Genomic DNA, 22,546 nt, shown 5'->3' with positions numbered 1-22,546 from the left:
ACTGTCTTGATGATTACAGTTTTGTAATACAGCTTGAAGTCCAGGATTGTGATGCCTCCTGCTTTGGTTTTCTTTTTCAAGATTTCTTTGGCTATTCAGGGTCTTTTCTGGTTCCATACAAATTTTAGGATTGTTTGTTCTAGCTCTGTGAAGAATGCTGGTGTTATTTTGATAAGGATTGCACTGAATATGTAGATTGCTTTGGGTAGTATTGACATTTTAACAATATTTGTTCTTCCTATCCAAGAGCATGGAATACTTTTCCATTTTTTTGTGTGCCTTCTTCAATTTCTTTCATAAGCTTTCTTTAGCTTTCAGTGTATAGATTTTTCACCTCTTTTGTTAGATTTATTCCTAGGTATTTTATGGGTTTTGGTGCTATTGTAAATGGGATCCATTCCTTGATTTCCCTTTCTGTTGCTTCATTGTTGGTGTATAGGAACTGCATTTTTTTTTTTTTTTTTTTAGTTTATCTATTTATTTTGAGTCAGAGAGAGAGAGAGAGAGAATAAGCAGGGAAGGGGTAGGGGTGGGAAATACAGTGGATCTTAGAGAGCCTGATATGGGGCTCAAACTCACAAACTGTGAGATCATGACTGAAACTGAAGTTGGATGCTTATCAGACTGAGCCACCAAGTGCCCCTCAAAATCTGCATTTTAACAAGATTCCCAGAAGATTCATGTGCACATTGAAGTTTGAGTTCATTTTTGTTTACTTGTTTTTTTTTTGCCTACATGATGTTTTGAAAGTTGAGGCATTCTACATAAAATTCTGGACTTCCTACTTTTCTTGAAAAATTTAACTATTTAGGGGTGAAAAAAAAAACTAAACCATTTGACAACTGTGGGTTCATATCCCACACAGCAGGACTCAGCTGGAGGTATCTGTCGTTCCCTTTGGAAAGGGCATATGTTTTTTTGGTTTGCCATTGTCCCCACCACTCCTTATTCCCTTTTACCTGGCCTGCATCACTCACTTCTGTCATCTGCCTGGCCCCTGTAGGCATATGAGTTTGAGACCCTTGACTAAAGGCCATCTGAGATCAAGACACAGGATGCTTTTTGCCTCCTCTGGGTCAGTGGAGTTTCATCCAGGGCCCTGAAAGCAGCTCCTAGTTTAGATAATGTTTTGATATCCCCTGCTGCTCTCCTGAACAGACTTAAGGCCATTAGCAGAAGAGACGATTGGATCAGTGGTCCCCTGACTGTCTTTGCAGGCTCTCAGGCTGTTTTTTGTTTTTTGGGTTTTTTTGGTTTTTGTTTTTGTTTTTTTCAGCAGTCTGCAGAAGCATGTAGGGCAAAGTCCCAAACAGATGTTGGCAAATGCCCTTTGAATTGCTGAGCTAAGCCTGAGAACATCAGCTCCTGGAGAGATCTGAGCTTTCTGAAGAACTGAGGTGGTTATGAAGTTAATATTCTTTTAGAACAAAATGATAGACATGTTGTCTGGAATGAGCACCAAAAGAGATCTTTGGTTAAGAATAGTCAAGTCCTTATGGAAAACTGGACAGGCTACTTTCAAATAGCCACACAAAAGAGAAGGGAATTAAAGGTTAAGTGAGGTATATGAAAAAATATATATAACTTCCAAAAACATAGAAGTTGAAGAAGTTGATCATATTACAGAATTTTGTCCTTTATCAAAAGATCCATGGCAAATGGTCCTTATTCAGTGAACATGTGATTCAGTTTATTTACAGCAAGTATAAAGTAGGGCAGACCCACACCATATGCCCAATGCTCCTTTCTGGTTCAGAATGGGTACATCCATGTGTTAGTTTCCTGTGCCTGCTGTGACAAATGACCACAAACTTGGTGGCTTAAAACAACAGGAGGGTATTCTCTCAGCTCTGGAGGCCAGAAATCTAAAATCAAGGAGTCAGCAGGGACACACTCTCTGAAGTCTCTAGGGAAGGATCCTTCCTTGCCTCTTCCAGCTCCCGGTGACTCTGGGTGTTCCTTGATTTAAGGCCACATCATTCCAGTGATGATCCTCCTTCTTTACATGGGCTTCTCCTCTGTGTTTCTGTTTCAACTCTCCTCTCCTTTCTCTTATAAAGACACTGGTCATTGGACCCACCCTAAATCCAGGATGATCTCATCTTGAGATCCTTAATCACATCTGCAAAGGCCTTATTTCCAAATAAGGTCACATTCACAGGTACAGGGATTAGGCACTTGGACCTACCTTTTTGGGAGGCCATTATTCAAACCATTACAGTGTGCAAAAAACATCCCACTCAGAGCATGGACCACTGACCACACGTACCAGACCCACCTGGTACCTTTCTAAGAACATCTCAGACCTTCTAAAACCATCCCCTGGAGGGTGAGGCCCAGGAATCTACCTTTGAACACACTTCCCATGTGATTCTTATCCTGAGTTCAAGAACCACTGTACCAAGACCCTTTTGCTTTGTGTATTAAAAAAATAAATCACTCAGTAGAGCAGCAAAAGAAACAACAGTCATGGAATGAGAACAATAAGAAGCAAAGAAATCAAAACCCCTCTGCCCAAAAATAGGTGCTGAAGCACCTGGGAATACCTAACCGATCTCAACATCACATTTTGAGAGTTAAAAGAAATTAGAGTTTCAAATGCTCCATAGTATATTCTGGCAGAGCATCTGTATTCTGGGTGTATTCTCTCTGCACCTGTAAATAGATGGTCAACTAATAACTCAGAAAGAAAATACCTTACCTAAAAACCACCACCAAAAGGTGGTAAGAGGGAGGGACAGATTTAAAAAGTTTTGTGAGGCATGTGGTTTAAGCCTTCCTAATTATCCATGAAAACAAAACATTCCACTTTTCCTGACTGCAACACTGGGGAGAGCTGTGTATTTGGGCCGATTGTGATTTGTGCCCAGGTCTTAATTTATAAAGGTGGCTGAGTAATGACACGGAGAGGTCACTGTCACTGGAAGAACTTTATTACTTACATTTCCCAAGAGGAGGGGCACACCATGCCACACAAGCCCACAGGGGAAGGACCGGATTTGTTGGGAGGTGGCCCAGAACCTTTACTGTGTTTTCCATGGGACAGGCAAGACAGGGCAGCAGAAACAGCTTAGGATTTGGCTGGCCTGAGTAATGTGGGCAGGCTCTGGGCTACAGATGCAGTCTCCAACTGTCTGGTACCTGGCCCTGGGTGACCTGGCACCAGGGAAATATTGGCCGGGGCTTGAGGGGGTGGTTGGGGATATGGATTCAGTATGGGGTATGGGCTCCTAACATGATTTTCACTCACTCCACAAAAGCTGGATCACAGGGAAGATATAAACAATTTGGGCTGTTAGTTTGGCCCGGTGATAACAGATGCAAATAGACAAATACAGAACCTAAGAAAATACAATTAGAACAGATTGCTGAGGGGCACGTATCCCCAATCCAGCAATTAGTATCTAAGATCCCTCCACCCCACTTTGTTCTAGAAGCCAAACCCTCTTAAGAAATAATCAGATTTGCTTGAAGCTATTTTTAAAGATTTCTCTGCTCATTGTGAACCCTGTATTGGTTAAAAATTGTTGATTTTAATCTTAAATGAAAAGCAGATTTTCCATAGCTCTGTGATTGTGGAAAAGAAGAGGTGTTGTACGGAAATGATCTTCAGTTTCAAAAGAGTAATTTGTGGGTTTGGATTATGTTTTTCACTCTGTCCACTGCAGCAGAGCTAGAGGATGAACAAGAAAAACTAGCCTAGCTCCTGTTTGGGGTTTTCCTTTCATGAAATACCAGCACGTTCAGATAGAGCTTTATAAACACGGTTCCTTCTCCTCCTACAGATATGCCAAGTACTATAAGGAAAACAACGTTGAAAAACGGACTCTGATAAAAGTCTTTGGGATCCGTTTTGACATCCTGGTTTTTGGCACCGTAAGTCTCTGCTCCCAGCCACTGGCACCTCCATTCCTATGACTGCATCCTAATTATTGTTGTAGTGCCTGAAGGGGTGAATGTTGCCACCATAGTCATGAGCTGGCACTGTGCATTAGCAAGTGGGATAAGAGGGGGAAGAAGTGTCCTTGGGGTCCTGTCCACAATGAAGTCATCTGATGAGTACAAGAAAGGGACTGGAAAAAATTTTTTAATATTCAATTTAAAAAACGCTCTGATGCTTAGGGGCGCCTGGGTGGCTCAGTCAGTTAAGTGTCCGACTTCGGCTCAGGTCATGATCTCACAGCTTGTGAGCTCAAGCCCCATGTCGGGTTTTGTGCTGACGGCTCAGAGCCTGGAGTCTGCTTCAGATTCTGTGTCTCCCTCTCTCTCTCTGCTCCTTCCCCACTTGTGCTCTGTCTCTCTCACTCTCTCTCTCTCAAAAATAAATAAACATTAAAAAAAAATACTCTGATACTTAGAAAAAGAGAAAGAGAAAGAAATCCCTTTGCAACTTTGAGCCAACTCAAACTGGCTTAGGGGAAATTTTTTTTTTTTAATTTCACATAGTTAAAAAATTCAGGGGCAGTTTTCAGGATTCAGGCATGGCTGGATCCAGATGTTCAAATAACATCATTAGGAATCTGCCTCCCTCCATTTCTTACATATGTTCTCCTCTGTTTTTGGCATCATCCTCAGCTGTCCATTTCTACACAGTGGTTTCAGGCAGCTCCGTATATCTTGCCAGGTTAGCAATCTCAATACAAAGAGATCGTGTCTTTGCTAAAAGTTTCATCAAAGGCCTCAGGCAGATGCCATTGGCTCTGACTGACCCAATATGAGCCCCATGCCCATTGCTGAAATAATCACTATGTTTGGATCATACCATACTCTCAATGGCTGATCTTGGACTTGCCTTGAACCAGCTCCTTGCCTGCAAACTACAGGGACCAAGTATGGACAGAGGCGGTTCTCCAAAGGGAAACTGGGGTGCTATCTCCAGAATAAGGAGGGAGGGGATGCTGGGCATGCAAAATCCATAGATGCTCACAATGCCTTCTCCAACAGTATATTATTTATGTCATATAGTGCTAAGCAGCACAAGAGTCAATGAGATAGAAACTGAGAGGACAGAAAGACCACCGAGAATAAAAACCACAAGGGCCCCTAAGGGAAGACCATGCAGACATTCTTCCCCTCTGCTTCCAAAGTAATCGTAAACCACTTTTAGGGCAAACTTGTCTGAAGCTCTCACCTTGTATGGAAAAACAACAAACCTTTAATGGTTCTCCTCTTGGTGTGTGGACTCCAGTGCTTCTTTGTTTAAAACACTCATGTTTTTGAGCACATCCCAGAAGGCAGAAGCAGAACGAATGGGTATCCTATTTTCAGTCTCTGTGGCCTCTGTTACCGTGAACAACTTGGACTCATCTATGGAAGTCACGGTCACAGACTCCCTCCTCTGCTGGAGCTAACAATTACATGTTAGAGCAAAAGAGCACTGCTCTGAATGTCAATGAAGTAACCTTTTCCATTCTGTTTTCAGGGAGGGAAATTTGACATTATCCAGCTGGTCGTGTACATTGGCTCAACCCTCTCCTACTTTGGTTTGGTAAGGGATTCTTTCCCGTGCTTTAGGAAAGTGATTTGGCAAAAAGAAATCTCGCTAACATGGCCCTGGTCTGGGTTTTTTCCCAGGCCACTCTGTTCATTGACTTTCTCATCAACACTTACTCGAGTAAATGCTGCCGATCCCACATTTATCCATGTTTCAAGTGCTGCGAATGCTGTGCAGTCAATGAATACTACTACCGGAAGAAGTGTGAGACCATCGTGGAGCCCAAGGCGGTAAGGCGCGTCGCGTCAGGAGGTGCCAAAACACCCAGAAAGTCCATCAGATCACTGAGAACCGTGCAAAAATAAGGCCAAAATCACAAGTGTAATCCCATGGTGGACAAGTGTCTGGACTCTACCCTGATCCACCACTCTCAGATGAATCCTTTTTGGTCTTAGGGAAGAATAGAAATAAAAATAAAGAGGCAAGATAGAGGGAGAACAAATTTTTATGTTCTAGGACTTGTCAATTTCATCAGAGTTATTAATTTCGTTCAGCAAAAAAAATAATAGTAAAATGACTTTGGAGAGCAATTTGGCAGTATCTAGTAACATTTAAGTGGGACATACTTTACAGCCTGGCATTTCCACTTCTCCATACCTGCCCTTGAGAAGCACTCACGTGAGTGCCCAAGCGGTACCATGTACACTTACTTGATCCATTGCAGCACTGTCTGTAACAGTGAAGAAAGAGCATCTACCCAAGTGTCCAACAGGCAGATGGTGAAAGAAACTATGACTGGTCCATAGCAAGGAGTGCCAGGCACCAGTTTAAAAGAATGAGGTGGATAATAATAAGAGCAAACATTTTACAGCACTTCAAAGTGCTTCATATCTATTAATTCACTGAATCTTCACAACAACCCTATAAATAGATGCTACTATCATCTCTTTCTAAAGATGAGGAAGTTGAGGTGCAGGAGGGTTAAATAATTTGCCCAAAGCCATACAGCTACTGAGTGGCAGAGCTGAAATTCCAGCTTTAGGCAGGCTGGTTTCAGAATCCAGAATGCATCTTCAGGACCACTGTGTCATAAGTACTGGCATGAACAAACATCCAAAATGCGTTGTTGAAAGCAAAACAGCAAACTACAGGACAACATATATGGCATGATATATAGGCTAAAACACAACTACAGACATATACTTACTTTATGTGTTTTCTACATGTATATTATATGTGTACACATATACACACAAATACACACATATATTCTATATATATGTATTCTCTATATTTTCCACATTTATTATACACACACACATTTGTGTATAGGGAGGGTAACATGTACACTAAAAGTTACTGGACACACACAAAAGTGACAACAGTGATTCCTTCTGCAGAGGAGCCTAGAATGGGGGACTTGTCAAAGGGAATTTTAGCTCATCTGCATTGTTTCAACTTATTTAATTTGGGTTTTAGTAAGCAAGTCCCCTACACTTGGTTCCATGATTTCCCCCCATCAAGGAGAGATCTCCAGTACCTAAAACAACAAAGAAGGTTTCTTTGTCTTTCCCTCATCCAAGAATATTATTGTTCTTTCCCAGCAGCTGAATGCACAATTCACTGGCCACTGTACGTGTATTATACAATTTGAAATAAAAGTTCATTTTGAAACTGAAAACAATTACCATTTCACGGCCCAAGATGGGATGAAACTCGACAAAAATAATAAACAGCTTAAGTTGCAATAGTACAGTTTTCTGGAGATATTCCATCTAGAGTAACTGAAATTGAGGGAACACAACAAAGGACTTTTACATCGCACGTGGGAGACTTAAAAATAGCAGGTGGTAAACCGAGGAGACTCCAAGCCGGCATATTACGTGCATAGGGCTCCACACCTAATTTACCTTTAGACTCAGACATCATTCTTGGCTAGCAAGAGTTTTGGGTCAGCTTCTCTACCGTATGTTGTTGGGTAAATAGGAATAACATTTGCCTTTAGATATGTTTCAGGTGTGTGATTGTTGATAATTCTGTACAAAAGTGGGTAAAAATTTTAACCCTTTTTTCCTAGACGTTAAAATATGTGTCCTTTGTGGATGAATCCCACATTAGAATGGTGGACCAGAGGCTACTTGGGAGAAGTCTGCAAGGCGTCAAAGGTGAAAAAGTCCCAGTAAGTTAAAACATTTAGTCTTTTTTTTTTAAAGAAAATGTATTATTAAATATAAATATATCTATCAATTTGGGTGAGTCACAATTGATGAATTCTAACACAGTTAAGTACATGTAACCAGCACTCAGAATATTATTAGCAGAAACACTTTTCATGCGTCCACCCAATCACACTACCTTCTCTTAAAAGTCATCACTATCCTGCACCCAAAGATTAGTTTTATCTCTTCCATAATTTTATAAAATTTGAATCCTATGTGTATTTAGTATATACTCTGTGGAGTGTCTGGCTTCTTTCATTCAACATTATTTTTGTGAGTCATCCATAACACTGAATATAGCAATAGTTCATTCTCATTGTGTATCATTTCCATTTTATAAACATCCAATTTATTTATCCCTTCTATTGTTGATGGACATTTGGGTAGTTTCCAGTTTGGAGCTCATGCCAAAAATTCTGCCATGGTAATTATATAGTACCTACAAGTGGACCTGCTGGATCAGAAGACAGGCATATGATACTACCAAACCATTCTCTAAAGGGGGTGGTTTGTTTTTTGTTTGTTTTTGAGAAGGGAAGGGGCAGAGAGATCAAGAGAGAGAGAGAGAATCCCAAACAGGCTCCAAGCTGTCAGCACAGAGCCCCATGCAGGGCTCGATCTCATGAACCATGAAATCATGACCTGAGCTAAAATCAAGAGTAGGTCACCTAACCATCTCAGCCACCCAGCCACTCCTAAAGGAAGTGCTTTAATTCCCACTCTTCTCAGCAGCTCTGATTGCCAGATAGCTTCACTAACTGTATTATTTCTATAGCTGCCATAATAAGTCACCACAAATTAAGTAGCTTAAAACAACAGAAATTCATTTTCTCACAATTCTGGAGGCTGTAAGTCTGAAATCAAAACATTGGTAGGGCTCCACCTGAAGGCTCTAGAGGAGGATCCTTCTTTGCCTCTTCCAGCTCCTGGTGTTTATTACACCTGCTAGGACCTCTGGTACAATACTGATTAGAAGCTGTAATAGCAAGCCTCTTTGCCTCCTTCCCTACCTCAGGAAGAAAACTTTCTATATTTTACTATAGTATTTGCTGTAGGTTTTTTTTTAAGTTTATTTATTTATTTTTGAGATAGAGAGCGAGAACGCAAGCAAGTGGGGGAGGGGCAGAGAAAGAGGGAGAGAATGAGAATCCCAAGCAGGCTCCACACTGCTAGCACAGAGCCCGATATGGAGCTCAAACTCATGAACCTTGAAATCAAGACACGAGCTGAAATCAAGAGACAGACACTTAACTGACCTAGCCACCTGGGCACCCCTGCTGTAGGATTTTAATGAATGCTTTATTAGATTAAGAAAAGTCCCCTCTGGGGGCACCTGGGTGGCTCAATTAGGTGAGTGTCCGACTTCAGCTCAGGTCATGATCTCACAGTTCGTGAGTTCGAGCCCCACATCTGGCTCGCTGCTGTCAGTGCAGAGCCCATTTCAGATCCTCTGTCCCTCTCTCTCTCTGCCCCTCCTCAGTTTGTGCTCTCTCAAAAATAAAATATTAAAGAAAGAAAGGAAGAAAGGAAAGAAGGAAGGAAGGAAGCCCCTCTGTTCTCAGCTTGCTAAAAATTTTTATCATAAATGGATACTGAATTTTAAAATAATGCTTTTTTCTTTTTAAAAAAATGATCAATGAGCTTTCCTTTTTCTGTTATGTGATGAATTACACAAATTGATTTCCAAATATTAAGCCAACCTTGTATTCCTGCAATAAAATCAACTTGAATGCAATGTATTATTCTTTGTATTTATTGCTGGATTTGATTCACAAATACTTAAGATTTTATATCTCTTATTGAGAGAGGCTGGCCAAAATTTTTCCATTCTTGAAATGTCCTTGCTGGATTTGGGTGTAATGTGAACTTGGGGCAGGGAGGAATACACACAACATAAAATTTACCATTTTAACCATTGCAAAGTGTACAATTCAGTGACATTTAAAATTCAAAATTCAAAAGTTTATCCACAATGCTGTGCAACCATTGTACTATCTAGTTCCAGAACATTTTCATCAACCCACAAGGAAACCCTGTATTCACTCAGCAGTTACTCCTCATACCCACTTCCCCCTGGTCCCTGGAAATAATTTTTTTCCTGGCAATCATCCATCTGCTTTCTGTCAGCATGGATGCACCTATTTGGGACATTTCATATAAACAGAATCATACAAAATTTGTATGATTTTTGTGTCTGACTTCTTTCACTTTTCATAATGTTTTCAAGGTTCATCCATGTTGTAGCAGGTGTCAGTACATTGCTCCTATTTTTTTTAGATGAATAATACTCCACTGCATGGATATAACATATTTTTAACAAACTATAGAAATGATCTCTGAAGGTACAAGTCTTTGGACATAACATATTTTTATCCATTCATCCGTTGGCAGACATTTGGGTTGTTTTTACCCTTTGGCTATTGTAAATAGTGCTGCTGTATGCGCTCATGTATAAGAGCTACTTAATTTAAAGGAATGTACTCAGGGGCACCTGGGTGGCTCAGTAGGTTGGGCATCTGATTTCAGCTCAAGTCATGATCTCACCGCTCGTGAGTTCAAGCCCCATGTCCGGCTCTGTGCTGACAGCTCAGAGCCTGGAGCCTGCTTCAGATTCTGTGTCTCCTTCTCTCTCTGCCCCTCCCCAACTCACACTCTATCTCTCTATCTCTCTCAAAAATAAACAAACATCAAAAATAAATAAAGGTACAGACTCAAACTCTGTGAATGAAGGTCTGTGTTACAAAGAACAGATATGAATTATGGCAACTTTTCTTGGAGGATAACAAATGGATTTGCCAGAAGAAGGAGCCTGGTGGAAAGGGAGCGAGCAGAGCAAAATCAACAAACATTTACTGCCTATAATGTGCTGGGTACCGTCGTAGGCACTGGGGATACAGCAGTAACAAAGCAGACAGGGCCCCCGCTTTCATGTGGAAGAAGAATCATCAGGCGAACATATCAATTAGGAAGATTATTTCAGATAGTGATAAGGACGATGAAGAACACAGTATCTCATGATGCGCCAAGAAAATGACCTGGGTGGCGGGAACTCCCTAGACTGGGGTGGTCAGGGCAAGAAAGTCTCTCTGAAGAGGTGATACCTGCCTTGAGGCCTGGCTATTCTGAATTTCACTTTCCAAATCTGTAAAATGGAGATAAGGACACATACCTCATGAGGTTCTTCAAAGGCTAAATAAGTCGAGTTTATAAAACACTAGCACAGTCTTGATACATACATTTGATAAATGAGAGCTACTATTCATGGGATATTAGGTATAATTTTATAAATTAATACCAAAATTAAAGAACCTAGACACCTAGGGGTTGTCATTGCTGATGGGCTTGGAAACTTGACTTTTTCAGAGACCCTCAACGGACTTCACAGACTTGTCCAGGCTGCCCATGTCTCTCTGTGACCCACCCCCTATACCTGGACAGCCGGAGGAGATGCAGCTGTTAAGTGAAGTGACTCCTAGATTCGGCGACAGCCCTGCCTGGTGCCAGTGTGGACACTGCCTCCCGTCCCAACTCCCTGAGAGCCACAGGTGCCTGGAGGAGCTGTGCTGTCGGAAAAAGGCTGGCGCCTGCATCACCACCTCGGAGCCATTCAGGAAGCTCGTCTTGTCCCGGCGCGTCCTGCGGTTCCTTCTGCTCTACCAGGAGCCCTTGCTGGCGCTGGACGAAAACGCCAACAGCCAGCTGCGGCACTGTGCCTACAGGTGCTACACCACCTGGCGCTTCGGCTCCCAGGACCTCGCTGACTTTGCCATCCTGCCCAGCTGCTGCCGCTGGAGGATCCGGAGAGAGTTTCCCAAGAGTGAAGGCCAGTACAGTGGCTTCAAGAGTCCTTACTGAAGGCACGGGGCTGACCAGTCATGTGAACATGACCTTTGTTTGCAACCTGAGCTTGACCTGCAAAGATCTGTGGCCAAATTTTCAGCCAAAGGGAAATGTGTTTTCCTCTCCTGCAGCTCTATGTGTGTCAGAGAGCAGACCAAACAAATAGGCACATAAGCCAGAACCCCTCAGCATGGACCGAGTCAAGAAATTCAGATTGATGTCTCAGTTCTGTCACTGGGAAGTTGTGTGATCCTAGGCCTTTAACCTCTGTTCCTCGTTGCCGTATTACCCAACCTATCTCACAGAGATACTGGAAGGACAAATTAGGAGAGTGTACATGAACTTTCTTGTTCATGCAAAAGAGCTACATGAATGCAGAGCCTCCTTATGAGGACAGAGTGGGATAATGGACAACTACGAACAAACCCTAACAAACCGTTTGGGTGCTGGTTGGAAAATGTGGATGATTAAAAGTGGCCACAAATTCTTCGGCGCTGATGCCTCAGAACCTGAGGGTTATGTCTCCTCCCCTTGCATCTGGGCAGCTCTGATTGCTTTATCCAGTACTACAAGTAACGCTGTGCCAGCTTTGGGGTCTTGGTCTTGAGGCTGACAGAAAGCTTCCACTTCCTGTCCCTTGACACATCTGCTGTGAAGGAAGCTAGCCCCGGTATAAACGTCCATCCTGAGACCACCCTACTGTGAAGAAGCGCAAGTGGCCACATGGAGAATAGAGACACCTGACCAGTCCCCAGCTTTCAGGCCTTCCAAACCCACTCACTAGACATGGGAGAGAAGCATTCAGGTCATTCCACACCCTGCTCACATATTACTGCAATTGCATGAGACGCTTCCCAGGGAACCCACAGAACAAAATTGTTGCTGTTCTTTTTGTCTTAACGTTTATTTATTTTGAGAGAGAGAGTGAGCACGTGCAAGCAGAGGACAGGCAGAGAGAGAAGGAGAGAGAATCCTAAGCCGGCTCTGCACTGTCAGCACAGAGCCTGACGGGGGCTCAGTCCAACGAGCCATGAGATCACGACCTGAGCTGGAATCGAGTCAGACGCTTCACCGACTGAGCCACCCAGGCACCCACGGAACTGTTGTCTTAAGCCGCTAAATTTGGGTTGTTTGTTACACAGCAACAGATGACTGGGACAGAGAGCAAGCCTGACTCACTGGAACAGAGGCTCAGCCTATACCTGGACCGAAACAGAAGTCCCTTAGGGGCTTAGGTGTCTGTTCAGCAATTCTATCGGGGCTGCAGACCAAATCAGGTAACCCACCAGACCAGCTCTGGAATCCATCCGATCTCACTGCTGAGCTACCCAATACATTCTAATCCACATCCTACTTCTATGACTGGAAGTAGCTACTGCTGTTAAAAACTAGAAAAGGCCACGTTTATGCCTTTAATGTTCTGTACTTTGCAGACAATTAGAATGGATGAGGTTTGGATGCTCCTTAAAAAGTAACTCACACCCAAACCTTTACCATTTCTATAGGTCAACTGCTAAGAATATGAAAATGGAGAGTCAGGAGGTTTTAGGATCCTCCTTCAGGATTTCCTTTTCACGGTTTTGGCACTGGAATTGATTATTTCTAAACAACTATTTTAAAGAATAAATAGAGACCACTGTTCAACACTGTGAGTGATGAAGGATCTGTGATTTTTTAGCACCTATTCCAAGACTTGCCATTTAGATACTTTTTGAAAAACAGATGCTTTCTACTGTATTAATGTAAATCAAAATGAACAAGACACTTTTTTTTTTTGACCCAGGATTTTATCTGGCTTTAAACTCAGGAATAAGCTAGGCCAGACTGAACTTTCATTTTTGCTACTGTTCAGAGGTAGTAGATAGGACTTCTTATATATATGAGATCTTTTTGAAAAGTGAATGATACATTACTTCTTCAGAATTTAAACTTTTACTCCAGAATTCTATGTAAGAGCTACAGATCTCCATTCTGACAGCCTCTGAGCCTTTATACTTTTTTTGGTTTTTTGTTTTTGTTTTTGTTTTTGTTTCTGGTGCCTTCTCCCTGGTTTCTATCACCTCTGGAGGTCCCAAATGGAGTCAGAATGTGGAATGACAGGTAGTCACTGGATCCACCTACTACTCTCCTCTGCCTTCCTCACAGATGCTTTAGGTGAGAGAGTGATGTGTTATGCCAACCGCGTGTGAAATGTCTGACACTTCCTGCAATAATATGCACCATATTTGTAACTTGTCTTTAGCCTACTGCATAAAGTAATGTCATCAGCAAAGGCATCCCAAGGAGAATCACACTTTGTAGGGACTGTTTCCTTGGACTTACTTCCATTATTCTATATGGTAATTGCCGGGTAGTCACTGTTTCCTGTCTGTGTTCATGCTTTTTTGTAAACGTTGACAGATTTCATGTAGCATTGGTAACGAACTTGCATTCCTCTCTTCAGGGGGCACAAGTCTTTGAACACTTCCTAATTCTAGCTTGGCAATGTACTTGTCTTAACTAGACTGTTTTGATAATAAAAAGTAATGTATAATTTATGATAACTGAAGTGCTCCTTTTACTTCCTTTTCTCAGAAGATCCCCAAATCACAGTCACTCATTGACACTTTCATTCAACATATATTCACTGAAGCACTATGACATAGTAAGATATATATTCGGTCTCTATTCCCAGTTCCTGACACCAAGATACATATTTGGTCTCTGTTCCCAGAGCTCCTAAATCCCTTGGAATTTTCTGGGTGTTAAGAGTGTCGTATATTCTAATGAGGCAACTCTTGGTGGGCTCCTAACTTCAGGACGGGGGCTGGTAACCAGAGAGACCAAGCCATGATCGGAAGCTTAGAACTTTGAGCCCCACTCTGCATCCTCCAGGATGGAGAGGGGTTGGAAATTTAGTTAATAATTGATTGTGCCTACGTAACAAAGCCCCCGTAAAATTGTCTAAATTGTGAGATTTGGAGAGCTTCTGGATTGATGAATACATCTACATGCTGGAAGGGTGGTGTTCCCCAACCCCACAGGGACAGAAGCATCTGTGCTCAGGCCCCTTAAGGACCTTGCTCTATGTACTTCTTCATTTGGTTGTTCATCTGTATCTTTTATTATATCCTTTATAATAAACCAGTAAATGTAAACAAGGGTTTGCCTAAGTTCTGTGAACCATTACAGCTTGACATTTGGTGAAATCAGGAGGGCGTAGTGGCTTAAATGCAAATTCCCCTCCCCAATCTGTTCCCATAGAAGAAGTCACTTAGACAAATGACCTTCTTTGGCATATGGAGCAGATGCACTTTCTGCTGACCCCTGAATAGAGAGTTTGAGTTCTCTGCCACCCATGGAATTATCCAAAAGACAATCACATCCTCCTGTGGGAGCCACAAGGCACCTCACTCTCATGATACTGCAAAACATGACTGCCTCCCACTGCCTCTGGTTGTTCACTCTGTTCCCAAATGCAACCTTCTGACCTCTGATTATGTGATTAATAAACTGCTGCCAATTTCACCTGTGTAATGATGGATGTCATGCATTTGGCCATCTTTATAATCTTAGGATGGGAATCCTTCCCTCACCAATGGGGTGAAAAGGAGGTGATTAAAACACCCCTAATTCCTGGCCAACTGGCCGCCCTCAAAAATTAAAAGGCTTGGCATGGTTTCTGCACAGTCACTGTCTGTATAAAACCCTGCCTTGTAGAGCCTGCAAGAAACTGGGACCACCACCCCCCTTTTATTCAAATGAGCCAAACGTGTGCACTGGGTGTGGTTTTTCACTTCCTACTGCTTATATATTTCTCAACCCATATTCTAATCCCATGCAGTCATCATTCTGGGAATCCCGAGTGTCCCCTGACTCATTTCTGCCCTCTTTGGAAGAGATCACTATCTTTTTTTGCTTTTACTGTGATCTTTCAGTTTCCTCTTTTCCAGTCCCAGAAGGATTACAAATTATGTTTCCAGACATGATTCAAAGAGAGGATTTTGCATTTCTAACATCCTTAGTTCCTCTTAATTGTCAAGGTCACATGAGACTGAGTCTTCTGGAATCAGCAGAGGAGGTAGCTAACACTGACTGGCCATTTTAACCAAATAATTGCCTTTTTTTTTTAAGTTCATTTTATTAATTTTGAGAGACAGAAAGAACAAGGGAGGGACAGAGAGAATGGGAGAGGGAGAGAATCCCAAGCAAGCCCTGCACTATCAGTAAAGAGCATGACACGGGGCTCGAACTTACAAACTGTGAGATCATGACCTGAGCCAAAATCAAGAGTCAGATGCTTAACCAACTGAGCCACCCAGGCACCCCTAAATAACTGCCATTCTTGACAAGGTTGAATAAGTGTCTTATGCAAGCTTGTTGAGTATGGTAACTTATGAGCTATATTTTATTTCCCCAAGCAAAAAATAAGCTCCTCAAAGGCAAAGGGTTCATCTTGGTTTGGGGTCCATTGCATGCCTATTCCAGCACATGGTACAGTAGGAAAGAGACTCTGGAAACTGATCACCTGAAGTCAAATCCTGCTCACTCACTAATTAGCTCAGTGGCCTCAGGCAGTTTATCCAATTCTTAGAATGCTCAGTTGTATCTTTGTGTCCAAGGGTTGTTTTAAGTCTTAAATATTATAAGTGTAAATGTATGTAGAGCACTTTGCTCACCACCTGTTGCAGTGTAAGCACTCAATAATGTTGGCTATTATTATTTTTTAAAGTTTCAGGGGCACCTGGGTGGCTCAGTCGGTTAAGCATCCAACTTCTGCTCAGATCATGATCTCGCAGATCATGGGTTCGAGCCCTACATTGGACTCTGTGCTGACAGCTCAGAGCCTGGAGGCTGCTTCAGATTCTGCGTCACCCTCTCTCTCTGCCTCTCCCCCACTTGTGTTCTCTCTCCTTCTCTGTCTCTGTCTCTGTCTCTCTCAAGAATGAATATTAAAACAATTTTTTTTAAATAAAGTTTTAGCCATAGGTCTAAATATGCTAGCTAGTCATTGATGTTATTTTTTTAAGTTTATTCATTTATTTTTAGAGAGAGAAAAAGAGAGAGAGCATGAGCAGGGGAAGGGCAGAGAGGGAGAGAGGATCCCAAGCAGCTTCCACGCTGTCAGCATGGAGCCCAACCCAGGGCTCTATCTCACAAACCATGAGCCAGATGCTTAACCAACTGAGCCACCCAGGCGCCCCTGTTATTTGGATGGTGCCCTAGTATCACTCCTAAACCTCAGGCCCATATATTTAACCACCTCTAGATATTCTACTTAAAATACTTTAGAGGCAAATCAAATGGGTACAAAGGAGAAATCACTATCTATCTCTGCTCTCTCCACCTCACCCACAGGTGCTCCTCCAGAAGTTCCAAGCTCAGTAATAGTGTCACCTGCCATCAGCTCAATTTCCCAAACCAGAAATCCAAGGGACAGTCTCCATGTCCCCTGTCCCCTTTCTCTACCCCCATTCTATTCAATCTCATTAATTCCCTCAGCAAACATTTACCGAGCAACCCAGCACTGCACAGTTGGTGTGGATAAAGAAGTAAACAAGACAGGCTCCCCTGGAGGCTAGGTGCAGCGGGGGAAGCAGGTAAGCGATACGTAAAGAGATGAGATGGGAATAGCTTGGGATAAAGGGTATGAGAAAAACGAGCAGCATGCTGTGAAGAAACAATAGAATTACTTCTGACAGGGGTCAGGGATGGCCTCTCCAAGGAAGTGGCATTTAAGCTGGATCTGAATGTCAGGAAGTTGACAAGTTGGAGGAACACAGGGACAGCAAGTGCAAACACTGAAGTGGAAAAAAAGTGTGTTCCAAGAGCTGTCCGATGGCGAGTATGACAGGGACATTTACTATACAGTCCTCGTCTTCTGGGTCTATTTGGGGAGGGACTTGTTTTCTTACTGCTTCATAAATGGTGTGGGTCCATCCCAGTGAACCAGAAGGTTAAAGAAAGGCAAAATCCACACAGGCAAGAGTAACCACGGGGGGCTTTGTGGAGCTCGTGACACATGAGCTGGCCCTCCCTAGATGAAGAGAGCGGGAACATGGGACACACTGTCTGGTGGGATGAGAAGAGGCACTGCTGACAGGAACAGCAGCATGAAGCAGGCCCAGAAAGAAATGAGAATGTATGTGCTCAGATTACTGGTAGACCTGGCTGGCTCCCCAGAAAGGAGATGAAGATTAAAAAGAGACTGATTTGAGGAACTTCCTTAAACAAAACAAACAGAAAAAAAAAAGCGTAGATGTTTGGACCAATTGCAAAGTCAAGATGGGGCAACTCTTGGGTTGCCCAGGGACATGAGGAGAGCAGTGACTCAAGAACATCCTTTGGGCAGTCATGAGAATGTTGGCTGGAGGGGAAACCTAGAAAGTTGGCTGGGATCATATAGGAGTGACTAAGGAAGCAACCTGACAGGAACCCCTGGGGGAGGGGAAGGAAAAGAAAAAAAAAAAAAAAAGAGAGAGAGAGAGAAAGAGAGGTTAAAATGGGAGAGAGCCAAAGCATAAGAGACTCTTAAAAAATGAGAACAAACTGAGGGCTGATGGGGGGTGGGAGGGAAGGGAGGGTGGGTGATGGGTACTGAAGAGGGCATCTTTTGGGATGAGCACTGGGTGTTGTATGGAAACCAATTTGACAATAAATTTCATATATTAAAAAAAAAAAAAAAAAGGAAGCAACCTGGACTCCTAAGTTGGTGATGGTGACAGGAAGAAAAGAAAGAATCCAAGAAAGAATTGTGTTAAATTCCTTCAGGTCCAACAATGGGGGATTGGTCAAATACGTTAAGGCACACTCATGTAACAGAGTTGCACACAGCAACTTAAGATGATGCCAGAGATGGGTATCAAATGACACTGAGAGACAGTCAAGGCAGGACACAATGTGCATGACATTTTTCCTTAAGGACAAGGTGAGCCTTTAATAAGAGTGCTCTCTCGCTCTCTCTCTTTTCCAGCAAAGATAGTATTTGTTAAAAACCTTTAATCTTTCTTGAATGTACATTTAAGAAGAGCCTCCTCATTCCTCATTGGAATATACCATGGATAATGACAAATCAATTTAGAGATATCAGAAAAGGTCAATGGCATTTCCTGAAATCCAAAAATCCAGATTAAAAACCATCTTTTCAGTTTTCCGTCTATCATGGTTTGTTTAGGTAAGTTAATGAAGAGTTAGCTTATGGCTGGCTCTCCACCCTGTCATGGGCTGAAGTTTGCACCCCCACTGGATGCACATGTTGAAATACTAACTCCCATTATCTCAGAATATGACTGGTTTGGGGGATATAGCCTTCAATGAGGTGATTAAGGTAAAATGAGATTATACAGGTGGGCTCTATTCCAATCTGACTGGTGTCCTTATAAGAAGAGATTGGGACACAGGTGCAGAGGGAAAGGACTAGGAGAGAAGCCTAGAAAAAATGAACCATGTTGATACGTAGACAGATGTTGGAGTTTTACCCTCCAGAATTGTGAGGAAACAGATTTCTATTGTTTAAACCACACTGTCTAATCCAGTGAAGAAATAGGCAGAAAACATGAATAGACACTTCTCTAAAGAAGATATCCAGATGGCCAACAGGCACACGAAAAGATGCTCAACGTCACTCCTCATCAGGGAAATACAAATCAAAACCACACTCAGATATCACCTCACGCCAGTCAGAGTGGCCAAAATGAACAAATCAGGAGACTATAGATGCTGGAGAGGATGTGGAGAAATGGGAACCCTCTTGCACTGTTGGTGGGAATGCAAACTGGTGCAGCCGCTCTGGAAAACAGTGTGGAGGTTCCTCAAAAAATTAAAAATAGACCTACCCTATGACCCAGCAGTAGCACTGCTAGGAATTTACCCAAGGGATACAGGAGTACTGATGCATAGGGGCACTTGTACCCCAATGTTTATAGCAGCACTGTCAACAATAGCCAAATTATGGAAAAAGCCTAAATGTCCATCAACTGATGAATGGATAAAGAAACTGTGGTTTATATACACAATGGAGTACTACGTGGCAATGAGAAAGAATGAAATATGGCCCTTTGTAGCAACGTGGATGGAACTGGAGAGTGTGATGCTAAGTGAAATAAGCCATACAGAGAAAGACAGATACCATATGTTTTCATTCTTGTGGATCCTGAGAAACTTAACAGGAACCCATGGGGGAGGGGAAGGAAAAAAAAAAAAAGAGAGGTTAGAGTGGGAGAGAGCCAAAGCATAAGAGACTCTTAAAAAATGAGAACAAACTGAGGGCTGATGGCGGGTGAGAGGAAGGGGACGGTGGGTTATGGGTATTGAAGAGGGCATCTTTTGGGATGAGCACTGGGTGTTGTATGGAAACCAATTTGACAATAAATTTCATATTTAAAAAAAAAGAAATAGACTAGCTTTAGGGTATTTTTTCTGATATACAATTTTTTCATTATAATAAATATTTCTTTATTAAAATAAATAAATAAATAAACCACACTGTCTATGGTGCTTTGTTATGGCAGTCCTACCAAATACACCTCCTTTCTTTCTTTTTAATTGTAACAAATATATCCTGAATATAAAACATAATGCTTAGACTTGGCAGTTTGTCAGATACTGAAATATAGAATTTCCATATGATCCAACTATTCCACTTCTAGGTATATACCCAAAAGGACTGAAAGCAGGGACTCAAATACATACCCATACACAAATGTCCATAGCAACATTACTGACAACAGCCAAAAGATGGTAACAACCCAATGTCCACCAACAGATGAATGGATAAACAAAATGGGATGTATCTATACAATGGAATATCATTTGGCCATAAAATGGGATGGAGTTCTGATACATTCTACAACATGGATGAACCTTAAAAACATTATGCTAAGTGAAATAAATCAGACACAAAAAGCCACACGCTGTATCATTCTATTTACACGAAATACCCAAAACAGGCAAATCCATAGAGACTGAAAGTAGAATAAAGGTTACCAGATGCTAGGGGAGGAGGGAAATAGAAAGCTGGTGTTTAATGGGTTCAGAGCTTCTATTCGGGAGGATGAAAAAGTTCTAGAGATGGATGGTGATGATGGATGGTGATGATGGTTGTACAACATTGTAAATATACTTAATGCCACTGAATTGTACACTTAGAAGTAGTTGAAATCAAATTTATGGTATATATATATTTACCACAACTTTTTAAATTGCCAAAAACAAAACCAAAAACTAATGCATAGGCAACTGAGCAATTTTTACATTTTGTGGATATTTCTTTATGGTATTAAAAATATGTACTTTCTTTACAGCATCTAGACTTTCTTTTAGTCTGAGTCTCAAATGGAGGCTGTGGCCAGCTTTGTGTTCAGATTTCCTCATACCCCCAAAGGCATATAAATGTGTCTTGTAAGCAAATATTCCAGTGGAGACCCCAGCAGGGCCAGCAAGCCAGAAGAACAATATTTGCAAGGATGTGCAAGGAAGAAGGGATAAGCCAGACGTTGGTGGGTATAAATCTTACCTTTGGCTTTCTTAGGGTGCAACTCAAGCACTGACCTTGCCTGAGGCATTGACTTTGCCATCCACCATCAGGGAAAAAAAATGTCTACTTTCCTAATGGGAATAACTGCCTTCACTTCAGATAAAGCGCTAGAGGACAAGGTTCACAAAGGCACTTGCTGATCCCTGTGTTGAGTCAGGCTCATATGCAGGTAGGCATCGAATGTGCACTGCGACCATTCACAATTTGAGGACTGCCTGGCACAGCACTTGGATTCAGCTTTGCTTGTTCAGGGTACGTCTACAGTTGTTCCTGTTGCCAGGAGAGCAAAGTGGTTGGCCTCCACGGAGGGTGAGGTGGGAAAACCTGTCTGCAGCCAGGCAGAGCCAGTGAGCCATTACTGAGAGTCTTCATGATGCAGAGGCTTCTGAATGTGCCACAGAGGCCTCATCAAAAAAGGGCTGGGAAGGTCGTCCTGGAAATGAAGGTGGCACCCAGGAGAATAAAGGGCAGCTGAAGCTGCTGCCTCATAGAAACACATCCAAATGTCGACCTGAAGCAGAGGGGTAAAATGACAGTGAGCAGAACATTTTAGAAGAGAAAGGAATTCCTGTGGGAAATTCACTTTAAATAAATCCAATCTAAAAGAATCTACATTTACAAAAGAAGTAAATAGTGTGGGTGAAAGTGATTTTTGTTTTACAAAGGGGTTCATAACAAGATAAGATTCCTTTCAATAACATTTCAATGAAATTATATAAAAATGGAGTCCTCCTTTTTAGGAGCTAATCTATCAAAGAGCCTGGGCTGCAAACAACAAGCTGTGAGACCCTTGAGACCTCATCTTAGTTTTCTTATTTGCAAAAGGAAAAGGCAGGGCTGAATATGATCTCTTAAGCACTTTTAATATGAAAATGATTCCTCCAGGGACGCCTGGGTGGCTCAGTCGGTTAAGCATCCAATTTCAGCTCAGGTAATGATCTCACAGTCTGTGAGTTTGAGCCCCACATCAGGCTCTGTGCTGACAGCTCAGAACCTGGAGCCTGCTTCGGATTCTGTGTCTCCCTCTCTTTCTATCCCTCCTCCACTTGCACTCTGTCTCTCTGTCACTCAAAAATAAACATTTAAAAAAAGAGAGAGAGATAAAAATAAAATCCAAAGTCCATACCATCGTCTCTGAGGCCCTATTTGATCTGGCCCCTGACTACCTCTCAGGGTCTTAGCTCACTTCACTCTCCTCCTTGCCCACTACACTCCATTCATACTGCCCTCTTTCTGCTCCTGGAACATACCAAGCTTGTTTGTACCTCAGGGCCCTTACACTTGTTCCCTCTGCCTGGGATCCTTTCTTCCTGATTTTCAGAGTTGGCTCCTTCCTGATGTTCAGATCTCAGCTCAAATGTACTTCCTTAGAGAGGGCCTCCCTTGAGCTAGTAGATATATAAGGAATTCAACACCCAGCCAAGGATGCACATTCTTTTAGGGTAACATAGAACATTTACAAAAACAGACATTAATTAGAATATATATTTCCTTCGATGATCAATATGATACAGACTAGGTTCTCCAACTGCGTATCAA

The 22,546-nt window shown here is 42.2% G+C and overlaps 2 protein-coding genes across 9 annotated transcripts in view; one reads left to right on the top strand and one right to left on the bottom strand.

The window, feature by feature from the left end:
• The window catches only part of P2RX7 (purinergic receptor P2X 7), a 47,738-nt gene extending 33,702 nt beyond the window's left edge, over positions 1–14,036 (top strand). For both annotated transcript variants that reach the window (XM_043557550.1, XM_043557551.1), the window contains 5 exons: positions 3,786–3,876; positions 5,423–5,488; positions 5,575–5,724; positions 7,512–7,613; positions 11,017–14,036. In XM_043557550.1, coding sequence (XP_043413485.1) covers positions 3,786–3,876; positions 5,423–5,488; positions 5,575–5,724; positions 7,512–7,613; positions 11,017–11,508 — 901 coding nt within the window. In that variant the 3' untranslated portion in view covers positions 11,509–14,036. The remainder of the gene's footprint in view (positions 1–3,785; positions 3,877–5,422; positions 5,489–5,574; positions 5,725–7,511; positions 7,614–11,016) is intronic.
• The window catches only part of IFT81 (intraflagellar transport 81), a 192,456-nt gene that overhangs the window by 155,142 nt on the left and 14,768 nt on the right, over positions 1–22,546 (bottom strand). The gene's annotated exons all lie outside the window — the stretch shown is intronic.

This window comes from Prionailurus bengalensis, chromosome D3 (genome assembly GCF_016509475.1).
Source record: "Prionailurus bengalensis isolate Pbe53 chromosome D3, Fcat_Pben_1.1_paternal_pri, whole genome shotgun sequence".
Classification (NCBI taxonomy): domain Eukaryota; kingdom Metazoa; phylum Chordata; class Mammalia; order Carnivora; family Felidae; genus Prionailurus; species Prionailurus bengalensis.
This window is presented reverse-complemented; position numbering and strand designations above follow the sequence as displayed.